The following is a 26,506-nucleotide window of genomic DNA, read 5'->3' as shown; positions in this document are numbered from 1 at the left end:
CCTCCGTTTCTTTCTTAATCTTAAGAGTGCACCAGAAACTTTACTATTTTTAGTAATGCCACAGAATTTGAAATTGCAACTTGCAATTGTTGAGGCAACTAGATATGTCTGATTACAGCAAATGTGTTATTATCAATTTGTAGGTGAAAGATTTTATCCTCAATAGATGTAGGTTAACATTTCACCTGTAGGCAAATGCTTAGAAAAGCCTAAGTAAGGAAGCATATTCCTTTAACACATAATATCTGACCAGTATGGGGAGGATCATCATGTCTCCATCAGGGGGTCGTGGAGTAGTGGTCCAGCAGGTGTCACGTGTTTTTTTTTTTTGGTTTTGGGGGGAGGGGGGGGGCACGGACGTATATGCGATCGGACGTTAACCGGCGCATGACTTTATATATAATGTATGACACTACTTGCGTCGAAGGACTGTAAGGAGCTTGAGATTCCCAACCATAGCCAGGAGTACCAGACGGCTAATACCCATTTTATTCTTGAGGTCTACTGTACAACAAAGAAAGCAGTACATAATTACATAATGGACATACAAGTTGATTATCTAAGAGTATAACTTTTCAAATTGCTTTTCGCATTATCGTCATAAGGAAGAAGTACAAACTTATTTATTAAATTCCTTCAAGTCAACTAAAGAATGATAGGGGAAACATCAAGGCTTAATAAAGAAAATTTATTTGGGTACAGAGTTTCACGTGAAAGAAAACTTTTTCTTTTACCTTTTCTGTATAAACCTGGACATTACATAAATTCCTAAATAAATCCGAAAATATTTTCATCCACTGCAAAACATTGCACTTCATTAACAAGTAAAACCATCTTCATGGACTGAAAATTCCAAATTTTTACTACAATTGTTCTCACAAAAAAGAACCAGCAATGGACAAATTATCAAGGTCATTTTTAGAATCTCTCCCCAACTTGGGATAACAATCCCCTTCTGTATATGGGATAATCAGCAGTTCAGAGGACTTAAAAGCTAACTGCAGAGGAAATGACAAACTACTATCATCACCTGGATTATAATAGGGTAAATTTCCTTGATTAAAACCTCACTCAAGACAGAGCATATTTGTGAAAAAAACCCCACTTCCTTAGATCTGAAAAAATTGCCCGAATACAAAATTTTTATAAAGCAAACATGGTACGAGAAACTTTTTTCTACAATATTTGGTCTTTATGTCACATATAACATAAATCATGAGTAGTACCAAATGAGTACTGTATTCAATGAGAGCACATGACTTGGGTTAGGTTACAGAGGCAGGTAATCTACCTTCTCATGGGGCCACCAGGACCCCAGCCTCTTCCACCTCTGCCACCTCTTCCTCGACCACGCGCAGCTGTAATGAATTAACTCAACATTAGTGTTTATATAAACAAATTATAATCTAAACAGTGGTGGGCACGGTTCCGCTAATTAGCGAAGCTAACGTTCTCGTTAGCGATTAGCGTTTTCGCTAACTTTGGAAACCATTAGCGGACAAATTAGCTTCCGCTAAATTTAGTTCCGCTAAAAAAATTTATACATGTTTGTTCCTGTCTATTGTAAGCGTGTGACGCTGCGATGCGTGTCTCCAACAGCCAGTCAGGCACACTTGGCTAACTGCGTGTTAGTACGTGTAATGTGAATGGAATTTTTTGATTATTAAAGTTCAATACTTTTTTTTACAGTAAATAAAGACTGTCAGTGTATGTTAAAAGAATCATAGAATGTAATTGTAAACTAATGTATAATTTCATTTCTCATTTATTAGTGAATTTAATAAGGATTTTTGTGTCAATATATTTGGTTATGCTAAGTACTGCATAAGTTCATAACCAGGATGTCATCCAAGGTGTGCGCCAAACAAAATTTTCTAAAAATTTACTTTTCATTAAAGTTTAGAGTTTTCTGTTTATTTACATGACTAAGACCAATAATAAGTTATATTAAAATGCACTGGTATAATGACTAAGACCAACAATAAGTTATATACAAATGTATGTGGTTGGTATTGCATATTTACATGAATAATGAATAAGGCCGATAGGTAGTATGAGAATGCAAATTAATTATTTGTGAAATTGTGTACACCTTGATAAGTTGATATCATCTGATCTTGGCATGGTGCAATTTGCTACTTATGTTATACAGTACTATAGTTTTGGATTCGTTTAATACTTTCTGTCTTTTCGTACAGTAAATAAAGATTATAAAGTGTATTTTGAAACTTGAATGTAAACTAATGTTTAATTTCATTTGTTCATTTAATTATGTGTACACCTTGATCGATCTTGGCATGCTATACCTTTTTGGAAAGCTCTATGTCTAAGCTACAAGACAACATAAGAAAATTTCAGCTCTCTAGGTCTGTTTTTTAGGGTTTTAGGAAAGAGAAAAAAAAACGAAGCTGAATTCATATAATAAAAGTTAGCGGTTAGCATTAGCTTCCGCTAATTTTTTTAGCTGTTTAGCGTTAGCGAAGTTAACTTTTTAGTTAGCAGATTAGCGGTTAACGAAGCTAACTTTTCATTTAGCTGTGCCCACCACTGAATCTAAATTACCTATAAATATTTTGTTTGCTTTGATTCTACTACGATGAAAATGTTGGAAGGAAGGTAAGAAGTTATTGATGCTGCTTTAGGATTTTAATACTATGACACTGCAATAAAGCTAACCAATATATACAAGTGATATACAGTATGTGCTTTTTCAAAAACCCATGAACCTTATTTATGCATGTTTAACACAAACGCTAAAAATTTTCAGAACTCTTGTGTCCTTTGATGCAAATTCCCAAATTCTGACCACAAAAAAAAAAAAAAACCATACAGGTTCCCACACTTTCAATTCAGTTTATACCTGTACCTAATAAGCGTAAAAAGAAGCCATTTGGCACTAATTTTCCAATTCAAGTGTAATTTGTTGCAAAGAACTGTTCTGTTTCTTAAGGTGCCTACAAAGTTTTTACCAGCATCATTATTATAAATAATTCTGCAAACACGACAAATCTACTGCAGATTAAGCACGGTTTAACGCTTTCATAGAATTAATTCAAACACTGAAGGGGAGATTATAATATCACTGAGCTTATGCAACTGCAATATATAAAGTAAAAATAAATTTATTACCTTGTGCTCTTAGAATAGCTGATTTACCACTACCTGCTGCACCTCCCTTTCTGCCTGTCATATTTTTGAACATTGGTGCATTCTGTAAAAACAAAGTAATGAGTTAGTTATTTACCACATGGTCATATTTTTCTTTTATTAAATAACCACACAATAATACTGATTAAACCCTCCTGAAGGATCTAAAGGGAACTGTATGGAATTAATCAACCTTACTCTATTTCTATCTATAATCTTCACCTTCTTGCACTCTTGTGCAGGTTGGATTAAAGGATATACTGTACTGTAGAAAGTCAGAAACCCCAAGTAAGAGGGCATAACGAGTATGGTGCAAGGCAAGTGTGGAGAATAATAGTAATTATCAATTTCTGCATTAGTAAAATGTATAACATAATTAACATAAAATTCATATTTGTGAAGCACTTTTCATTTGCCCAAATTGAATGTTGCAAGTGATATGGTATGTATTAACAAAACCTTCCACATAATTCACTTTGGGAAACAAAAACAATTCTTACACTTTAATACCAAACACATTACATAAATTAAATTCAATGACACAAAAATGAGAACTACAGCAGTTAATACAAAACTGCTTTTACTCATAAAAATGCATTCCAGTTGTTATTAGTGTTGACCATTATACGAATAATTGATATACGATCAGTAAATTTTACAATACAGTATAGTCTGGATTTACACGGTCAATTGAACCCGTGGAGGTCCGCGTAAAACGAGAAACGCGTAAACGAAATAACAGAACATATGGGATTAATTGAAATAGAGACTGGTCCAACTCCCAAACTCCACTTTTTCCGACACAATACGTACCTTGTAGTAAAAATAACATCATAATTTTATGATGGTATTGATACACACATAATATCTAAATAAAATACTACAAATCTAAAGGTGTTTAACACTTACGTTAGTAGAAGAGATGGGTCGGCACACGTGGATGGCAGCTGGTTCCGAGGCAGAGGGTAGATTAGTGGCCCTCCGGTGAATCACTTTCACGACTCGCAGAGGTTTGCAGGGCCTCCCTGACAAACCCCTCAAAGTCCATATCCTCACTGTCACTATCACTGACTTGGGCTGGCTGTGGTTGTGATGGGTTGCGGGTGAAGAAGTCCGTAATACTACGTTGACGACTAGCATTGACGTTGTCGTGACAGATCTGGTCATACGGCTCCATAATTTTCGACAGAAGGTTATCAGACACTTCATACCGATGATTGACTGGGTCTTTGTCAAGGACGAGCTTGATTTTCTCCTCCAACTCGATGATTTCCTTCACATAACCATGGCTTGGTCCAGGTAACTCAAGGTTTTTCTCGGGTGGTGGGGGTCCAGTGGAAGCCATTGTGAAGGGAACAGCGGGCACAAGAGAGAACTGTATACGCGGACTGAGAACAATGAGATTGGCCCGGCTAGGTCAGCGACTTCTGGTGGCAGGGCACGTCATGTTACATTAGACCAATCACAGCTAGCGGCGGAGGGAATGCGTGGCCCAATCACAGTCTGATACGTCATATGACGTCAGCGATAACGTAAGAGTGACCTAATGCGCACAATGCCCGCGCCGCTTCTCGAGTAAATTATGCAATGACCCGCGTAATTCAAAATTTTCATTCTGGCAAGGTGCCGTGTAAATGACCAAACGTGTAAACAAAATCCGCGTAAATGCTGACTATACTGTATTAAGAAATGATCACCAAATACCGCTATGCCGATGGCCAAGATCAAATTTACAATGGTCGTTACCCAATGGCTACCCAAATGCCTTTCCTGCATTGTCACTGCTATGAAAGTGATGTGCAATAACTCTCAATATTCTGAGATATGATGACACAATCTCGGTACAGCATAACGTGTGACACTTTTGGTAGGCTCTGCCTATCCGTGGTGTGCCAGGCTGAGCAATTGAACTGTGTCATGTCACCCAGCAGATGGTTTGTGTGTGGAAGAAGCTATTGTTTGTACATAAAATTATATATAGTCTACCAGTAAATGAGAGGAATTAATAAAAATAATATAAACAAAGGAAAAGAAGAAATATTGCATTGCTATTTGGCAAGTGTCACTACACACGGGACACAAGCTGGAGAACAGCTGAGAAAACCCACTCCACTCCCCCTTTATGTCTTTAACCTTAAAATACAGGTTGACAATCCCTTATCTGAAATCCTTGGGGCCAGACCCACATTGGGTCTGGGGGGCGAAAATATAATAATAAGTATAATAATAATAATAATTCATAGGTTTAGGTCGTGTTTCTCACTGTTTATCTTTTTTTCATTCTTGTATTTCTTTATTATTACTATTATTATTTTATTAATACAGTATTATTGTTATTATTATTATTAATTTTATTTTTATATTTTATTATTATTGTTATCATTATTTTATTTACTATGAATAATTATTATTATTTACCATCAGTAATCCCATTCCTATACGAGTTCTCTCACCTTCAACATGTCTGGCAAAATGAGGAAACGTATCTTTGAGCCACGGATAAATACATTCTCCAACCTCGCTGTCTGTCCATTGCGGTATGTCACAGTGCATGCCTCCATCTAGAAAAAAATATTTTACATTAAGTCTCAACTGGTATAATTAATATTGGGGAATTAACATACTGTAGTTCAAATAATACTGTCCACTACCTAGATTTCCACAAGGTTGACAACTACAGGTACCTGTTAAGTATTTTTAACAGCAAAAATAATAATAATAATAATAATAATAATAATAATAATAATAATAATAACAAAAATAATAATAATAATAATAATAAATTGCATTAATTTGGAATTTGTTCATAAATTTAATATTCAATATTTCAAAGATTGTAAAATTTTCTATGCCATCAAAATTTTCATAATACAGTACTGTAAAAGCATAAATAAATAAGAAAATTCAACCAAATGAAACATAATAACACTGAAAAATTATACAAACAAATACTATACAGGTACTGTAGCCCATTCACTTTAATGTTGCAACTAAGGTCTAAGGTCAATTTGTAGCATGTAGTTGATTGGCTGCTCATCAATTATTGAAGTACAGTTCCTCGCTTAATGTCGGGGTTACATTCCTAAAATTGCGACATTATACGAAACAACGTTAAGCGGATCAATTTTCCCCATAAGAAATAGATAAAATACGGGAGTTATGCTCCTGAGCCTCACTTTGCCCCATGAAAAACATTATACAGGTATACAGTATACAGAAAATTAGTGCCATTTCTATAGAAAATGGTGCATACATATACAACTACTAAGTTTGTATTGGTACTCACTGATGGGCGGAGGTGGAAGAGCAAGTGTGTAGTGGGAGAGGAGGTGTGTGGCAGGAGGGGAGGTGTGTGGCGGGAGCAGAGGGGGAGGGTGGGAGCGGAGGGGGAGAATGGCGAGTCACTGAGACTCTGCGCCGAGCCGTGAGAGCGTAGAGCCGCCAGACGAGAGAGGGTGATGTGCCGTAAAAAGTAGTCCATGACGATGCAAAACGACATTGTACTGAATCATTGGGACGTTAAACGAATTTTTGGTATGTAAAGATTAGCGACGTAGTACTGAAACAAAGTTAAGCGGGCCGATGTTATACGAGGACTTACTGTACCTGTATAGAGTAAAACACCGAATGTCATCATCACTGTTTTACGTCCATGTTCCACACTTGCATGGGTTAGCCATGATTACCTGATGGCACAGTGTCCTGTTTTCCACCAAGCAAATTTGAAGCTGCTTCTATGTCTATGTCCATGTATATATTTTGGAAAGTACCAATCCAGCAATACCTTAACTACTTTGCCATGGCCTCACCCTCTTGTGTTGTCATGCATGACCTGTCACGTGGTCACTCCCAAGATTCATCAGTAATGAAATTTTTTCACCTTTCACTTGTTTGGAGGCTATATTTATTACAGTACTGTATACTGTATCTATGACATATCTTTTTTCTTTTGAATTACTACATGTGTTATGTACAGTACTGCATTCAAATAAATTTAAGCCATTACTGTATAAGATAATAGTGTATGTTCAATACCCAATATAAAAATATGCAAAGCATAATGTATGTATGTAAAGTAGTTACATGTAATTTAAACATGATTACTGCACATAAACCAATACCTCAACATATGCGAGTTCAGTTCCCGCGAATCCGACTATGGTACTGTATCTGTGAAACACCCTCAGAGGTTTTTATCTATTAAAATAACCTAAAATGGTAAGGTGCTTATTTTAAAAACAGCGGGTGTCCGCCATGATGTCACACCATGACATCATACTGCATCCCATGCGACTGTTCTCTCCCGCCAGTCTCATCTGAGAGCAATTCTAACTTTAATTATATAACTGTCATGGCTCCCAAAAGGCCATTAACTGGTGTTAGTGCATCTGGTGCAAAAGAGTGAAGTCATGACTGACACAGAAAATTTAAGTGTTGGATAAACTTGACACAGTGATATCTCTGTTAGCTGGAACAATTGGTGCAGAACACTTCCGGGAATAAGAGATTACCGGGTAACGAGATGACTCTCTCAAAGCCGGAAAAAAAATCCCTCATCCCCGTAATTTTACGGGTAACATAAAAATGTTCTTGGAAGTTCCAAAAATTGCCCATTACATCATCTCTCGAACCCGGAAAGATATCCCCCATCCCCGGAATTTTCTGGGTACAGTAGGCTCTCGCCAATAACATCTAATAGGTGCCTGAAAAACATCGTTACTGTATTAGCGAAAACGTTATTTGTGTGACATTGAAATACATGTAAAAAGGGTTTATTGGTGCCGCCGCCCCAAGAATTTCACCCATTTGTTCCCCTTTGAAGCCCTGCCTAACACTTTTTGTTAGCTGAAATAAAAAGATTTGTTATTCAATCATCAGAATAAAAGAATTTGAATAATATAACACTTACCCGTAGCTTGGGGGAGTTTTTGAGGTGCTTGGTGTGTTTATTGTTCCGTGGCTGGGCATGGAGGCTACTGTGTCGAACCTCCGTCCCCGTGCTGGCCTCTCGCACCCAGTTCACCCACTTCCGCTCACACTTCATCAAACCCCGCAAAGTCAAAATCTTCAGGCATTTCCCCAATGTCATCAATGTCTTCTTCAACTTCAATCTCTCTCTGTTGGTCTTCCTCGGTAGGCCGGCGTTGTGAAAGAAAGCGAGTGATGAGTGACTGCTGCCGGGCATTCACGCGCTCGTTGTACTGCGTCTGGTATTTCCTTGAAATAGATTCTGTAACTCCAATCACGTGCTCCCTTTCACCTGATTCACTCTCAATGTCTTGGATCATCTCTTGAAGGCTGGTAAAGACACCCAATAAGAGTGACAGCTTCTGTGTCGTCACTTTCCTCTTCTCGGTCTCCCCTGCATCACCACTCTCATCACCTTCTTCATCCTCCAGGAGATCCTCGACGTCATTTGTGTTACCTTCTTGCATCATTTCTTCTAAATCTTCCCGAGTCACTTCTTGAAATCCTGGGGCTGGGATACTGCGGACGGTTTCCAACACTTGGTTCATTAGCTCTGCTGGCTGCTGTCTCTTCGTCTCGGCAGACTTGAGTTGTGGCAGGAGTGCCGACCAGGCATGCCTAACGGTTGCTTTCGTAGTATTTCCCCAGGTTTTTACAAAGAAATTGACTGCCTGGCAAATCTTAAAATTTTTCCAGAAGGCAGTAACAGTCACTGTGGAGGTTGAAGGTACGCCAGGAGGAGTGGAGGCGGTGAGTGAGGCAGGCGGAGTAACGGAGGCGATGGGTGAGTCATGCGGAGCAGCGGAGGCTGTGTGTGAGCCAGGCGGAGTAGCGGAGGCGGCGAGGGGTGAACCCTCCTCCTCCTCCTCGCTACTGCTCACAGTTTCAGCAATTTCCTTCACTTCTTGCTTATCAGTTTCCTTCCTCATCTTGTCATGGACATATTTGTAGTACAGCAACTTTACATTCGCTATGATTTCTTGGTCTAGTGGCTGTAGTTTGGAGGTTGTATTTGGTGGAAGAAACACTACCTCAACGCTAGGGTGACGTCCTACTAGAAATCGTGCATGACTGGGGGAATTGTCTAGAAAGAGCACCACTTTGAAGGCTACATTCTTCTTCTGGCAGTATTCTTTGGCATACTTAACAAAACAATCATCAAACCACTTCTTTGATAACTCCGTGGACATGTAGCCTTTATTCGTCTTTTCCCAGTAGACATTCAGTTTGGACATATCACATCCCTTGTAAGCTCTTGGTCTTTTATATTTGTAGATCACCAGAGGCTTCATGAGGCAGTCACCTGAAGCATTACAGGTTAGGAGGACACTAAAGCAATCCTTTGCCATTTTCACACCTTTTGCCTGTTTTTCTTTCTTAAGAGATAAATGTTGCTTTAGGGGATTTTTTCCAAAACAATCCGGTCTCGTCACAGTTAAAAATCTAATCCAGGGTATAATCTCCCTCTTTAATGATTTGATTGGCAATTTCAGGGAAGGAATCTGCAGCCACTAAGTCAGCAGACGAAGCCTCACCCTAATACTTTGCATACTTTGTGCCACTTCTAATCTTAAACTTATGCAGCCACCCTACTGAGGCATTGAAAGGAGGGGGGAGACTTAATGTTTTTCTTTCGAGCTACAGCAGCGTACAATACCCTTGCTTGATCTCGTATCTGAGGGCCGCTAACACTTGCACTGTCTTTCATTCTACAAGCTAACCATTTCACAACAAAACTGCTCTGTTATCACTATCAACCTGTTTCTATCACTTTTATCATTCATAGCTCGCCTTGCATTTCCATCACTACCGAAATATTTCTTAGCCAGCGCAATACTCTTCTTGGTCTCCTCCAAGTTCCTCTTAATATTTCGCACTGTAGACTCAGGACAGTTCATTTCCTCACAATAACAATGTTCCGTGCACCACTTTCAATGAGCTCAACAATCTGTTCTTTATCCTTGACCGAGTAGGCGCGCTTCTTGTGGCTTTGTCTCTGAGCTTTGGGGTCTTTTTTCTCATTCACTTTAAAAGTTCCCGGGCATTCAGGCGGTAAATCACTCCCTCCACCAACTCCCCCAGCCCCCACAGGCAAAAACACGGAAGCCATTGTTGATCACCGACCCTCGCAATCACATACACACAAAAGCCCGTAAAAAAAAAAAAAAAGTTTGAGTTTTCGAAAAGTCCGGATTCTCGGGTGGTCCGGATTTCTGGCATCCGGATTTTTGGACTTTTACTGAATAACTTAAATGAACACAGTGGAAAATGTATTTGCATCTAAGACAGAATTAATTCTGATACTGTATTCAGCACAACAATGGTTTCAGGATAGGCCTTACATCATGATAAACTTCACTGATGAGTCCTATCACCTCCCAACGTCCCTAAATTCCTCACTTTCTATGCTGTCCACCAACAGTCACTGTTTAAGCCTTCTTGGACAGGAATATATTCTCCCCCGCTTCAATCACCACTAATACCCCATGATTCAGCCACTTTACAGCAAAATTGTATGAAATCACACAAACCACCCTTCCACGTCTAAAGACAATGAAAGACTTCAATGGAACAATTATGAAGCCTACAGGACGTCATTGGCTGGGCCTAGAGTGAGAGGAACTAATATAACTCCAAGCAGGATATGTGACACTGTGGAAGCACCAAGATATGTACTGTAATGTACAGAAAACCTGACCCTTCTCCCATTACATTCTGGTTAATTTTGACATACAATACCACAAATGCCACCACCCATCACTCTGGGCCTCTTATGACAGGCCAAGTGTAGTACATCATTATAACAAAGAAGTTAGGGTCACATGAGCTCCATACACCAATTTTAAGAATATATCTAACCTGAACATTCATATTATCTTCTGCTTCCAGTAGTTTGCCACGGTAAACCTCTCCCAGCATGGTCTCAACAGTGACAGTGTGACCCTCTGCTTCATGAAGAACTTTGATTGGCACTCCAATTGACATGTTTGCACCTGCAGGTTGAAAAATTATAATTAGTACTGTAATCAAAACTCTGCACATTATACATGTGAACAAGAACCTGGAAATCTGAACCGAAAACAGAAGACTTCCTGGTTTATAGTACAGTATTTATATTTATATACAGCACACACAGACAAACCCACAGAAACTAGTACGGTACTGGATTTGGATGACACTACCCACTAAGACAAATGTAGCACAGGGAGATATAATATAAAGAAATAAACAAAGTAAGTACCATATTTTACGGCACCTAAAATGCACCCGCCATTTTAGCAGGGAGTATTTAGGAAAATCTTTTGTGTATACAGTGGTCCCCGGTTAACGAACACAATTCTTTCATTAACCAAATCCATTGTTTCAGTGGAATATTGGGTAATTGGTTCCAGCTCACAGAAAAGTACATACAATGTAAAAAAAAAAGAATGCAGTAAAGTACACTTACTTTGAGGTGTGTATGTAGAAGGTTCCTGGTTGATGATGGGAATTAGAAGTGGGGGTGGAGGAGAAGGGAAAAGAGAAGGAAGTGGGTGTGGAGGAATCACCTTTCAGGGGACCCATGCTTGATGCAGTAATTTCACCAATAAAATTTAAGTTCACTAGGTGTAATTCAAGATTATTTTAATTAAATCAACACTGCACTGCACTATATATTATCAATATATTAACTAAATTTCAGAATGACCAATAATTTTAATGTAAAAAATGCAAAAATATTCAAGACGCCAACAAAATTGATGTTCACCCCATTGAAAACAAAGCCAAACTGACGCCTGGTGGGTGAGTCAAGCAGCTGATTGGCGCACAAAAACCTAGCTCCCTGTACTGCATATATTATCAATATATTAACTAAATTTTAAAATGACTAATAATTTTAATATAAAAAATGCAAAAATATTAAAGAGCACAACTTTCTTGATATTTACTCCACTGGAAACGAATGGAAACATAGAACAGATTACTGAATTGGCAAATTGGCAGACTAACCCATCAGCTGATGCTCACAACAAAACGTGTTTTATGTATGGATTTCGTTAATCGAAGTTTTGTTCATTAGCCGAATTGAAGAACCCTATGGGAGGTAATTCATTAATTGAGTCGTTTGTTAACCGAGGGACCACTGCATTTTCCTCCTGTAGCCATAGTTTTCTTAAAACAATATATAGTCATGCGCCGGTTAACATCCAACCGAACAACGTCAGATCGCATATACACCCCCCCCCCCCAAAAAAAACACAACACAACACAACACCTGCTGGACCACCACTCCACGACTCCCTGATGGAGACACGATGATCCTCCCCATACTGGCCAGATATTGTGTTAAAGGAATATCCTTCTTTCCTTGGGCATTTGCCTCCAGGTGTAATATTAACCTACATCTATTGAGGATAAAATCTTTCACCTACAAATTGACAATAACACATTTGCTGTAGTAATCAGACATATCTAGTTGCCTCAACAATTGCAACCCAAGTTGCAATTGGGATTGCAATTTCAAATTCTGTCATTACATAGGAATAACGAAGTCTCTGGTGCACTGCACTCTAAGATTAAGAGAAAACGGACTCCTATGACGGGGCACTCAAATAAAGAGACATGGCTACATGTTTTGTGGACTACCCACTGTACAGTATTGAGTGTACCCTTTTCATCACTTTGTAATAAACCTAGTCATGCCTACGTGTGTTTATGATATTTACCATAACATTATATATATATATATATATATATATATATATATATATATATATATATATATATATATATATATATATATATATATATATATATATATATATATATATATATATATATATATATATATATATATATATATATATATATTTTTTTTTTTTTTTTTTAGTGGGTCTAAATGGTCGTAAAATGGGAAACTTGGGGTTGGGTGCCTGGAACCAATTAGAATAAATCCTATAGATTTCTGTACTTTCGGACAACATCCATTTTGGTTAACGTCATGTTTCCAAGAACGTATCTAGGACGTTAACCGGCGCATGACTGCATACAGTACTAGTAAATGTGAGGAATAAATAAAAATATCAATGTTACAACCAAAAAAATACTGTAGTATTGCCAAACCAGTAAATAAAAGCCAAATGAAGGTTTAACACAGTTGCCATTTGCATACACATCCGTACTCCCTATTCACCATAGAAACGGCGACGCTACCTCCAATGATTCGTAAGCAATGCCTCCCCACACCATCTGCCCAGCAGTCCCCCCCCCCCCCACTAAGCCAGCTAACTCGTGTGCAAAGAAATGTATATTAATCTTATGTGTTTGCGCTTAGGACAATTATTTCTTTTACCTTTTCACAATATGTATGAAGGCTGGTGAGTGCATGTATATCAGTAAAAATAAATGAAGAAAGTTACGTTTATCTACCCGAAAATACGAGTTGAAAAACAACAGCCTGGCCCAGTAGTCTGGTGGTTACAGAGACAAGTCTAAACTGGCTACAATGCCGCCAGCGATGTTAACAGAAGTAAATGTGAAAAGAAAGTTATCTGTAAATCTTCATTTTTATCAGGTATTTGCAGATTGAAAAATAAATGTTGCAGGTATGGCACTAATAGATAGTAACGCTTGTAAGAGTTCTGAAATGGTTACTGCATAGGTACCTTTGAAGAGTTGGGTGTCTGCCGTACGGACGTTAATTGTCTCAGGTTATCGTCATACATAGAGTAGAGTAGAATACAGTACAGAGTAGTTACAGATCAACCTTTTATATTTATAATTAATTTTTAATTAATCAAAAATAATAATGTTTAAGTAAGAAATAACATTTCTAATTCTGGAGTTGGGTTAGGTAGAGTTTAGCTTACTGGAGACAGCAACTATGGGATTTATTAGCTTTGGGGAACCCGCAACTTCACATGCAAACTCAAAGCTCTTTAAAAATCACTTTTGACAATATCTGAAGAAAGATGACTCGAAGTAGATGGCCATTAGTATAACATATTGACAAGTAGAAAACCATTATCATCAATACAGTACAGTACTGAAAAAAAAATAAATAAATAAATACAAACAATGGTACTGTATATTGTACATTATTTAATTAAGTACAGTATACAGTACTGTACTGGTACCAATGTGCTGTATAATACCTGAATTTTGTAAATATGTACAGCATAGGTACATCATTTATGATAAAAGACTTCCTGGTACTTTTCTATATTCTTGCTCTTCCCATCTTTTGCTATTCATAGTCTTCTATAAGACAACAAATTCATTATAGAATTTTGGACAATTTCAGATACTGTATATTGACAAAAGGAAAATGTTAGTAAGTTTAAGCAAGATCGTGCTTGAAAAGTGTGCCTTAATATAGAAGTTAAAAATTCTGTAAAGTTTTTAACATACTGGACTTTATTACCGAGTACTGTACACATGTATAGTACAGTACAGCACAGGCTCTCTTTTACCAGGTGTAATGTATGCCAAGTTTAAACACAGTATGGCTACTTGCTTTTACAAGACAATGCTGATCTGTTTAGCTGTACTACTTCATTAGAAACAATCAAAGCTATGATATCCTGGAGCTTTAATAAAATAAGACCTTGTCTATAACACTACAACCATCCCTGTGAGGGTAAAACTTAAAAAAATCAACTGAATATTTTTTTTTTTATTTCTCTACTTTTATAAATTCCCTTTCCTAGTTTCTCAATGCCATTCTCCAATCACACAAAGTCTTAAATGTGCAAGCATGTTGATAACTACAAAACATGAGAAGCTACTGTATTACATACTCTATTATACCTTTTACTTCAACATGTGGATCAAGCAATGATCCAAAAATCTCCCCTTGGAATTTTGTCATGAATTTGACCTCAAAACAAAAATTTTATACAGTACTGTACAGTATTGTGCACAACAATGTTGGCATGGGAGGTTTCATCAAAATTTCTGAGGCGTTATTTAAGATCCACACAAGGTTTGAGACCCAGTTGGACTGAAAGGCACCAAAACTGCAAATGATATACAGTAAGACCTCATATTTCGCCAGCACTATCTAATGTAACCAAGTCTTATATTAGGCGTAAAATATCGTGAATTTCGCGAGATCCAGCCAGCTGAATGCTGGCCACCGTCTTGAATGACGTCACAGCCCTCATACCAGTTACAGTCATTTCTAGTACAACGCGTGTCTTGTCAACGCAAATTGATTGCAATGCGATTGATGAATAGGGGAATGCTGTTTGTAAAACACGAACTTTTTCATAAATGTTGGCTATAGCGCGATTATGCAATGTTTTACAGTTCACGTTCGATACATGTTCAATTGATCCGTGTCTATGTTTGTGAAGTGTTTTTTGAGAGGTACTGTACAGTAATCCCGTGTTTTTCGCGGGAATTACGTTCCTGAAACCCCCACGAAAAGCCAAAACCGCAAATATTCTTTTTGGAATCACTGTACTTGTGGTCACACTGATCACTGATGCACTGTGCCGGCATTTACTAACATCATTATTTGAAACTAATCATTTTGTAGAACTGTATAATAATGGAAAAATGTAAATGCAGTTATATACAAAAAAAAATTATTTACAGTAGTACAAGTAAATAAAAAAATTTATATTTTGCCGAGGTCGGCAACACCCGCATTGCCAGCCTCTCCCTGCTGTTCCAGCGACTGCCCGCCCTCACGCCAGACAGCCAGTCCTCTTCCACCCACATTGCTCCACTTGTAGACTTGTATTCTGACAAGACACAAATTAATTGTCAGTCTTCACCATAGCTCATACCACCTCCGAGCTTGTCCAATAAAACTGTTTTTTCCGTTAAGGTCATCACTATTCTTGATCTTTTGGTCACTTCAGTCTTTGTTTGTAATATTTGCCTTTGATGTGGCTGGCTTACATCCCAGAGCCATGTGCAAGGACAAATAGAAGAGGTAATCACATAATCACAGTAGCGTTCACAGTACGGTAGGCACGTGTGGACTGAGGCAACTCGGAGCAGCCGGTGTCTGAGGCGGGAAAGGGTGGTGTCTGTTTGCCACACCGCACAGGAGAATATTGAAAATGGCACAAAATTTAAATTTGTTTTTAAAGGAGATTTTATATACAGCATATAAAAATTTTTAGTAAAAAAACAGTGAATGGTCAAATGCAAAAAACATGGGATTACTGTACTCAGAAAATCTTTTTTTTCTTTGGCAAATGTAGCTGTTACCCATAAATACTGTATGAAAAGAATAAGTAAAAACCATGTTTTGCAGTGAGGACTAATAATTGTTTACACCAGCGCTCTCTGTTTACATCACGTGATCAGTTGAATCGCGAGGTTTCTGTCAAGTACTCTGTGATTTTCGCTATTTTCTCCAATTTTGTTGTGTTAGCGATGAATACGGAAAGACAAGGTAAGAAGAATGTTTCCAAGAAGCGTTCTGGTGATCGAATTACCGGTGGTGAACGTAAGAGGTTTACAAGAACGCAACTAGCCTGCGCCATCCTAGCGACCGACTGGGCTGTTATTGTGTGCTTTTTGGGTGGTGCTACCACCTGTCAAGTCAAGATAAGGGCCTCTACCTCTACTGGGGGTTCTACTGGTGCTGGTGGGACAGACCCACCTAAGGAAAAGGAGAAGCGGGACTATCATAAGGGAGTTAAGTTTGCCAAGTACTCGATGCAGGATAAGCAGCGTGTGATTAAATTACTTGAGGAAGGCCTAAAAACTAGTTTCTGGAAAGCAAAATCAAGTCAATAAAGGCACAATTTGTAGCATTTGGAGGTTATAAATGGGAAAAATCAGAGGTTGATGTAGAATGGCCAGTCTATATTGTTATTTTTCCCATTAGTTTATGTATTTGCATTTGGCGAATTTGAATTTGGCGCAATTTTTCCAGTCTATATTACTCGCAAAATACAAGATCTTACTGTACAGTACTGTACATAATTCAGTAGCTAATTTAAATTCCAAATAATCAAAAGAGGTACAGTATTTAATTTTTAATCACTTGTTCCAAGACTCCACAGTTTTACAGAAATTGTTTTTATACCTTATCAGACAATTGTGATTTACATAATTTAATTTTGTGTTGAGTTGATTCTACAACAAAAAAAATCATGTTCATAAACATGTACAGTCAGCCAAAGATGCGCCGACCCCACCCTGGGTCTCATGCTCGCAATTTTACCTGGCAATACCCCTGTACTTGGTACAGGAAGGCTGTATGTAAAGGTGATTGTTCTTGGTGGATCTGTTTTTGGCTGTATCACTCAGGATAAATATTAAACAAACCAAAGGTAGAATTTTTATAATAATAAACTACTCATTGTTATTTAAGGTCATGAGAAGTTTCCAAATGTTCGTATATTTGTTTAAATAATGAAGAAAATTTGACGTGAGAATCTTGTGGCAGCTGTGGTTGTAGTCGAGTTGCCAATTCATTAATATAATTTCCTTCATTATTTAAGCAAATATACAAACATTTGAAAACGTCTCATGACCTTAAATAACAATTAGTTTATTATTATAAAAATTCTACCTTTGGTTTGTTAAATATTTATCCTGACAGTGATACAGCCAAAAACAGATCCACCAAGAACAATCACCTTTACATCCAGCCTTCCTGTACCAAGTACAGGGGTATTGCCAGGTAAAATTGCGAGCATGAGACCCAGGGTGGGGTCGGTGCATCTTTGGCTGACTGTACATGGAAGTACTGTACAGGATATACAAAGAAAACATAGGTTATTGGCTTGCTTAGTAAATTATATTTGTACTTTTTGTCATACATGTCTAACAATTCTTTTAGCTTTAACAATTCTTTTAACATATCCTCAGGATAACAAACATTATAATACCATATTCAAAAGGTAGCATTAACTATTTGTTCACGTGTTAATGGTTAAACTTTAATTTACCGTGATAATTAAAAGGTGAATGATATAATCAATCAGCAAATTTTAAAAATAATTTTACAGTACCATACAATATACTTACAGGTACCTATGTATTATTGTATTTATGATTTTAGCATTCATATAACCGTGTCAAGGCTCCAAGTAGTAGTATACAGAATTTAAAATGTTAGTCTTATACAGTCACTTAGTAACCAAGCTAATATGACTCCCACAGATATCTGGATAAAACTAGTAGGTAGTATGTAAACACCTGAACAAATATGAATTAAATACATATTAGCATTGAAAGAATCTAAATAATCCTTACTTAAAACTGGATTCATTCACAATACACATTGTATAACTTGTTCATGAGCAAAGTTTATGTAAACAAGAACCACCAAATACCATCAGGGAAAAACTAGTAAACATTAAACAAATATGAATTACAAAAATATAAATATTGAAAGAACTTAGGTAGTTCTTACTTTAAAACTAGTTTCATTCTTAATATACATCATATAACTTCCCTATTAGCATAGTTTTCTTAAGAATCAATCATTCATAGTTTCCAGAGTAGATACAGTACTGTACTGAGGTGACAAGTTTAAATTGGTCACATTCTCATTAATCACAGAAATTGAATAAAACTTCTTCCCAATCCTTCTATACAGTGAAATATGACAACTTTCTACTAGTATTCAATTAACAATTTATCAATCATACTAAAAGATCCATGCAGTGACTATCTGACATACAGCACCATCAACAACTCTTCATGACAAAGAAACTAAATTTAGCGATGTCTGTTCTTCTTGCTACTTTTCTTGATTTTATGCGAGCTCTTGGATACCTTGTGGATCATAGGTGTGTCTCGAGAAGAGTCTCCATTAACACCAGGATTAACTGAGTCCTTGGAATTGTCTTCACTGCCAGAGTTTACATCATTTGTGTCAGTATTGTCACCCAATCGATCACCCATTTGCTCAACAATGCCTCTTACAGCAGCCATGGATGTGATGGATGATTTGCTAAATAATCGCTCGGCTTCCTTGAACTTTCTGTTCCGTTTATCATTTTTGGCATTTGTATTCTTGTTGGTAACAAGGTATCTGTCCCACCCTCGAATAATATTTCCATATAACTGAGTATCTTCCAGGTATGAACCCTCAAAAGCATGAATCTGGCGTTCTAATAAGGCTAAATTGTCTGCTATTTCAGCACGTCTTTTAACAAGCTCAGCCAACTCTGCTCGTGTATCATTACCGGTCCCTGACCCAGAGTTGCTCTTTGACATCTTCATTTTACCAGTACTGTACAGGTAAACTATTACCCAGGAACTACTGATGTAAATATCAGTAAACTTTGAACTTTTTCTATACAGGACTGTGGATTAGTCTGAAGAAACTTTCCTGTATATAATGCAAAGAAACAATGACCACAGCCCACGTCGAGTTTGTACTAGGAGCCTCAACGAACAAAAAGTTATGGGGAGCACAAACACGATGTAGCAGCACCACGCTCAAACCTAGAAAAAAAGAGGCAAATTAATATGTACAAGTTTTAAAGAGGTGCTCATTAGCTACTTGTTAATACCTAGCTACCTAGCTCACCAGGAGTTATTCCTATAACACTGGAATCATGAGCTAGGAGTCACTGATGAGCTTCTTTAAAACATACACACATTAATTCCTCTTCCAAAGCACATGGATTTCACAAACCCAAAGAAGTGACCTCCTCATAAAAAATGACCTCTTAAACAAGACATCTCAAAACCACAAAACACAATTAATTTAAATAATAATTTATATAGGAAAACACTATCAGCCTCATTTTTGGGGGGTTTTACTCAGGAATAAATTATCTTATGCAATTTGAACAAACATTACCATTCCTCTTTGAGGCCACAGTTTATGTGAGCTAAGCCTGAACTGTGGAGAACCACTAAGAAATAAAACTACAGCAGTTTACTATAAAGTCCACAAATCCATGGAATGCACTCCCTGCGTGTTGTTATCATCACCCTCCTTTGCCACAATGAAATTGAAATATGACAATTATTTTAACATAGTGTAAGTCCAAACCATGTTCCTGGAGGTGGGGACATGAAAAGGTTGTCGACATTCAACAAGACTGGGAACTTTCCAACGTATCATACACAGTACTGTACAGGTACTGCAATATAAATATTTTTTAGTTTACAAAATGAACCAACCTAACATATCACCCCAGAGCAGGCTGGGGTGCTGATCTTCTTGTGGACACTCTGAAGGTGATGATTCTTCAAGTGGGTCAGCCTAGGTTACTATTGTGTATACTTTTACTATTGCAATATTTTCGATTTTATTTTTACCTAACTGATTAACCCTTTTGGCAACTATTTGTGCAGTCCATATCTCACCTGTAGACTGGCCGAAGAAGCAAATGTATCATCCAAAATGCATATTTTTTTCATTTACCATATACAGGTACACTTGGTAAAAAAGTACAGTGGGGTATGCTATAACGAACGGATCCTACTACGAATATTCCTATAACGAACGGTTTTACCTATAAAATTGAGAATGCTATAACGAACGAAACTCCTACAACGAACATTATTTAATTTTTTTTTTTTTGCTAATTTATTGTTTTTTTATTACAAGTATTAATGATATTCTTTATTTCAGGGGTTTAGATGCATATTTATGCACTTTTTTACAATTTTTACAATTTTATATTATATTTTTCAGTGTTAAGTGGTTGTATTTGGGGGCCTGGAACGGATTAATCCTATAACGAACAAATGCTATAACGAACAAGGTTCTAGAACCAATTAGATTCGTTATAACATACCCCACTGTATCTTGAAGGTAAGGTCCGATGGATTTCCAATTGAACAATCGTGTTATTTTCTAGGGTTGCCTATTATGGCAGGCCTAATTTAGTTAATTCATTCAAAATATAAAATTAGTTCGTTCCAATATGATTTGTGAATAACAGTATGCCTCATGGACCTTCATCAAAAACCACCGTTATTGGTGTCAATTTGTTTCCCAATTAAATTGTAAAGATAGTTTTTTGGGGTAAAGATAAAGTTTTTTGGCTTAAAAGACGCACCTTTTATGACAGAAATATACCTTGAAAATTACCATGCATTTTCCAGGATGCTAGTCGATGAGTTGTAGCAGAGGTTTTTGAAATCAGCCCCTTACAAAGACTGTTACCTCATTACAGTACTTAACAATTACAAGTATTCTCTATACAGTACTATAAAACTATTGATTTAACTAATATTGTTGGTATATTGCAAAAAATAAAAAATAAAATAAACCCTTGCTGCTGTGCGGTTTGTTTACTAATGGCGGTGGTACGGCAGTGCCATCTATTGAGGAATTGCTAAAGGTTGTCTGCTGGTCTCAAATGCAGGAATGTTCGTTTCTTTATATGTAGGCTCTCATATTTGGACACCTATTTACAGTAGGCTCTCATATTTGGATACCCATTTAGACTGTAAAAACCCCATAAAATTAAAATCTTCCTATTTAAATACACCTTCGTCATCCAAGTAAAAACACACACACAACAACATTGGATGTCCTTATGTTTTCAACTTTATTACCACTGGTGGGTAGATTTTTTTTTAAATTCAGAAACATTTATTGAAATATATATGAACAGTAAATAAGTGTTGCTTTCATATTCTTATGTAGAGTAATGACGATATGTTTACACATGTGCTCACTTACATACGTGATCTCATTTTTTTTACCCTTAATTGTTAGCTACTTCCATTGTTCCATTTATTAACATTAAATAACATTACTTAAAACAACCATATTAATTTTTCTACATTAATTTCAATACAGCTACAATGGAGGACTTATTTTCTTCAGTTTTATAATTATGTAGAACCAATCAGTCACTGGTTTTGCAAAAAACGAGTTGTTTTTTTACTTTTATTTTGTTTTAAAATAAAGATTTTCCGTTTTGCAGTCAGTTCTGCTATAACGCAATAGTAGTGTTCTTGTAAAACATCGTGTTATAGAAATTCGCGCAATAGAAATAACAGGGCGTATGGAGAAAATAGGGTTAGGTGCAGATTACTACTCGAAATCGAAAAAAATTTAGTAGTTAGCCTAACACAAAGGTTAGCAAAGTCTAAATAAATGTTAATTCATATCTAATAATGAAATCATACAGTAAATGTAACACTTTACCTTGAAAAAATATGAATATAACTTGATGGGGGAGAAGGGTGATTTTGAGGTTGATAACATCAAGTGTTATATCCTTTTTTTTTCGATCATCACCGGGAATTCTATCACCAGAACGCTTCTTGGAGATATTCTTCTTTACCATATTCACAGTTTATACCACAAAATTGGAGAAATAGTAAGCAAAAATCGCGTTATAGCAAACAAGCGTTCGCGTTATACAAATATCGTTCCTAATTCATAAATCGCGTTAGAGCAAATTCGCGTTATCAAAACAAGCGTTATAGCAGAACTCACTGTACAGGTATTATTTAAGTTTCGGTCATCCGGGAATCTAAAGGGGGGGTCTGGGGAGGTGAAACCCACCGGGTAGGTTAGAAATAGGTTGGGTTAGGATGGTTAGGTTACATTAAGTTCAGTTATTCTGGATATATAAATACACAGAAGAAAGTAAAATAATACTGAATTTTGAAATATGAGACCCAAAATTACAATCGAATCTGATTGGGCAAAAAATACCACGAAATATAAAAGCAGAAACCGCAATTCATTTTAATTGGTGGAAAAAAAAAAACTTTGATTGGCCACATGACAAACGGAAACACATGACAATTTATGAAGGGAACACGCTCAGTGGGAGGTCGGGTAGGCGATAATGGCTGAAGATTAAAGGAAGAAATGGAGAAAGATTTGGCATGCGCTATTCCGTTATTATACGTTTCCGACGGTAACGTAATAGAAGAAAATTTTCTTAAAATTAGACGTATTTTTCGAATATTCGAATATAATATTAGATTTGGGGTATGAAAGTTGTGGGAACTACTATAAAACTACCAATAGCAACACAATTGAATTTAATTGATTTTACATACTTTTCAGTCTTCGTCTCTGTGAGGAGATATTATCGGCGTGAAATCGAGTTAGTTATGGATTACACATATGCAATATTGACTGACGCCATCCAGTCATGACCAATGATATATCGATATCACGCGATTTTTTTCTCGACCAATCACATTTGAATTTTTTCAAAGGAAGCAGCCTGGGTACGGATTTGAATTTCATTTGACCAGTCTGACAAATAAATGACAATGGCCATGTTAGAGGTTGGTTGTCATTCGTGCTCCTACGATTATTTTAACTTTATTGCCGAGTTTTACAAGAAAGATGATCATTCTGTCCACTTCTAACTAAGGTGTCGTACTTTCGGACATGGCGCGCTCCAAAGTTTTAAACCACTGAAACATTTAGGTTAGGTAAGTTTAAGCTAGGCCTACTGGGGGTTAGGTGTGGTTAGGTTAGGTTAGATGACTCGTTTTCATGTTCTCCCCCACCCAAATCCTGATTTCCCAGGCTCTCCCCCATTATTGGGGGGGGGGGGGACAATTTCCGCCAAAAATGAAGGTCAGATTCATTTAAAACACACCAAAATACACTGGAAAAACATAATTGTCAACCCCTAGGGACTCAAGTCCGAAAGTAAAAATTCCCAAAATTCGAATTCATTTCCGACCATGGAAGTCTGAGATGAGTGTCACTTCAATTATACGGAGTTTATTGCACGTTTTGGGGAAAAAACGAAGCAATAGCATTTTTTAGATCTCATAGTGTTCTCCCGACCTCAGTAAAGTGTCCTAAGTGTAATAAGGAGTGTAAATATCGTCAAGACCAATATACAGTGACCCCTCGGTTAACGAACTCAATCCGTTCCAGAAGGTCGTTCGTTAACCGAAAAGTTCGTTAACCGAAACCATTGTTTCAATGGGTTTTTGGGTAATTGGTTCCAGCTCACCGAAAATTTCCTAAATTCAACAAAAATGGTAGAAAAGTTCACTTACTTTGAGGAGTGTATGTAGAAGGCTCCTGGATGATGATGATGATGGGAATTAGAATGGGGGTGAAGGAGAAGGAAGAAGAGAAGGCATTGGGGTGGAAGAGAAGTCACCCCATGGCACCATTTCACCCATAAAATTTTAGTTCTCTTGGTGTATTTCAAGATTATTTTCTTTAAATCTACACTGCACTGCATTATATATTGTCAATATGTAAAATATATTTCAAAATGACCAATAATTTGCTTGGAAACACAGAAAAAAAGCATTTAGTTGAAGAGAGTCTCAAGCAAGATGTTACCTCCAGTGAAAACAGAGAGAGACTAACGCCTGTTTGCTGTGTTAAGAGGCTGGATGCCGCGCATTAAACTAGTCACTTTACCTTCAATTATATTCAATAACTGTTAAAATGACTAAAAAATTTAATATTAAACTTTTAAAATTATTGAATCGTATAAATTTCTTGATATTTACTAAAATAATAAGGAATTCAAGCCCTAGAACCGATTAATGTATTGGCGGACTGATACTAAAGCTGGTTGCCCGGCCAGTGCAAGCGAAAACATGTTGAGGTCGGTTCGTAAGAAATTCGTTAACCGAATTTTTGTTCGTTAACCGAATTGAAGATCCTTATGGAAGGCAGTTCGTTAACCGAGGCGTTCGTTAAACGAGGGGTCACTGTAGTTGGTATTGTAGTCGGTCCGACTAATTACCCAAATGTACCCAAATGTAGCCGGAAATAAGTCAAATAATGGTCCTACATGAATAAATTGAACTGCCAACCACTTCTCAACTAGTATTTGGTGTCAGTCACAAAATATTGGAAAACTTAATTTAAACAGAGTTAATATATCGCGTGCTTGTACCGAGGGAGCGAGTAATTACCCAAATGTAGTCACAATGAAGTCAAATGATGGTCCCACAAGCATAAATCGGGCTGTGAATCACTTCTCGATTATTATTTGGTGTCATAGTCACAAAAAATTGGTAAACTTAAATTATATCTGAGTTGTGTTGTGTTAGGTTAGGTACATGCACTCGATCTATTAACTCAGATTAAATTAAGTTTACCAATTTTTTGTGACTTCGTGACACCAAATACCAGTCGAGAAGTGATTGGCAGTCCGATTTATTCATGTAGGACCATTATTTGACTTGTGCGGCTACATTTGGGTAGTTAGTCGGACCCCATTGTAGTAACTCGTTCCTTATTCCCAAGACAACGAAGAATCGTTGGTGTTCGTACACCGTCACTGATTACAAGGGAACATTTTTAGAATCCGACGACGAACCGGTACCAGGCCAATAAAGTAAGAAATAACAGTGATTCCCTTGTATGGTGAGAGATTGGTTACGTAAAAATCATCGAGGGTTAGATCAGGTTAGGGTAGGTCATCCCCGAAAAGGTTAGGTTTATATGTTTTCTAGTGTTTTTTTGGTGTATTTTGTATTCACTTGGCCATGATTTTTGTCGGAAAACGCCCCACCGAAACCCCAATTCCCAACAGGATCCCTATATCTTGGGGGTAGAAGGGGCGATAACTAAAAAAACAGGCAATTTTCGACGGAAATCAAGGTCAGGACCAATCAAAACACAAAAATACACTAGAAAAACATAGTTTTGACTTTCTAACAGAGTTGTGTGAACTACTATAAATTTATCTCGCTATTATCCATTTCCGCCTGGTATATATGGGGTTCAAAATGCTCAGAATAGGGAGATATAAATGTTTCAGTAGTTTATAACTTTCAGGTGCTCTACGTCCAAAAGTAAAATAATACCAATTTCACCTATCAAGCCTAACCTAAGCTGATTCCCAAGATTTCCAAGATGACCGAAACTATTTCTGTTAGGGCATAACACACGCTGTTGTGAACTGTAACTATATTGTCAAATGAAAGGTCTAGGTCAAGAACTCTATTTTTTTTTATGTTCAAATATAACACTGGTGTTCTCAAGTTACTCCTGTACAAACAATAGACCCAGAAAATGGCCATTACTGGATCTCAGGGGGCGTCTAAATAGAGTCCTCATTGATAGATATCCAGTTTTAAAAATCATTACGTTGACACAACTTTCTACATCATTCCTATTTACATGTCTCACTAAGCTACAACTGAACCAAAGCTGGAGATCTGAAAAATAAGTTTGAAAATGTAATATGACAAATAATGAACATGTTTTAAGCTTTACCCAACACAGCTTACAGGCTAAAACAACGTCCCGGTAGCGTCCTTATCCAGGCGCCATCACCCTCCTGGATTTTTCACCTCGCATTAATTACTCCTCCTTGTATCACTATCACGCACCTACGCCATCGTTTTATACCCATGAACTGAAGCCACTTGCATCAATACTTACACTGTTGTTGGGTCGAAAATGAGACAGATGGTGGTAGATTAAAATAGTTTCCTTCCCCAGCTTCTCCTAGTTTGTTATGTTATGGTTTCAAACGTTCACGTACACCTAGTATCAAACACCAAG

The 26,506-nt window shown here is 37.1% G+C and overlaps 1 protein-coding gene across 2 annotated transcripts; it reads right to left on the bottom strand.

The window, feature by feature from the left end:
• Positions 1 to 674: 674 nt before the first annotated feature.
• LOC121876836 (small nuclear ribonucleoprotein Sm D3-like) lies at positions 675 to 26,506 on the bottom strand. 2 transcript variants are annotated; one of them, XM_042382296.1, is made up of 5 exons: positions 26,384 to 26,502; positions 10,975 to 11,108; positions 5,601 to 5,708; positions 3,130 to 3,211; positions 675 to 1,358 (listed from the first exon to the last, which is right to left on the bottom strand). In XM_042382296.1, the coding sequence occupies exons 2-5, from the start codon at positions 11,098 to 11,100 to the stop codon at positions 1,288 to 1,290; spliced, it is 387 nt and encodes a 128-aa protein (XP_042238230.1). In that variant the 5' UTR covers positions 11,101 to 11,108; positions 26,384 to 26,502; the 3' UTR covers positions 675 to 1,287. The 2 variants fall into 2 exon arrangements, with proteins under 2 accessions (XP_042238230.1, XP_042238220.1); XM_042382286.1 differs by lacking the exons at positions 675 to 1,358; positions 3,130 to 3,211; positions 5,601 to 5,708; positions 10,975 to 11,108 and adding an exon at positions 17,845 to 19,521 and having other exon boundaries at positions 26,384 to 26,506.

Source organism: Homarus americanus, unplaced genomic scaffold (assembly GCF_018991925.1).
Source record: "Homarus americanus isolate GMGI-L3 unplaced genomic scaffold, GMGI_Hamer_2.0 scaffold33468, whole genome shotgun sequence".
Classification (NCBI taxonomy): domain Eukaryota; kingdom Metazoa; phylum Arthropoda; class Malacostraca; order Decapoda; family Nephropidae; genus Homarus; species Homarus americanus.
Note: the sequence above shows the minus strand (reverse complement) of the source record. Positions and strands in the feature narration are given on the sequence as shown.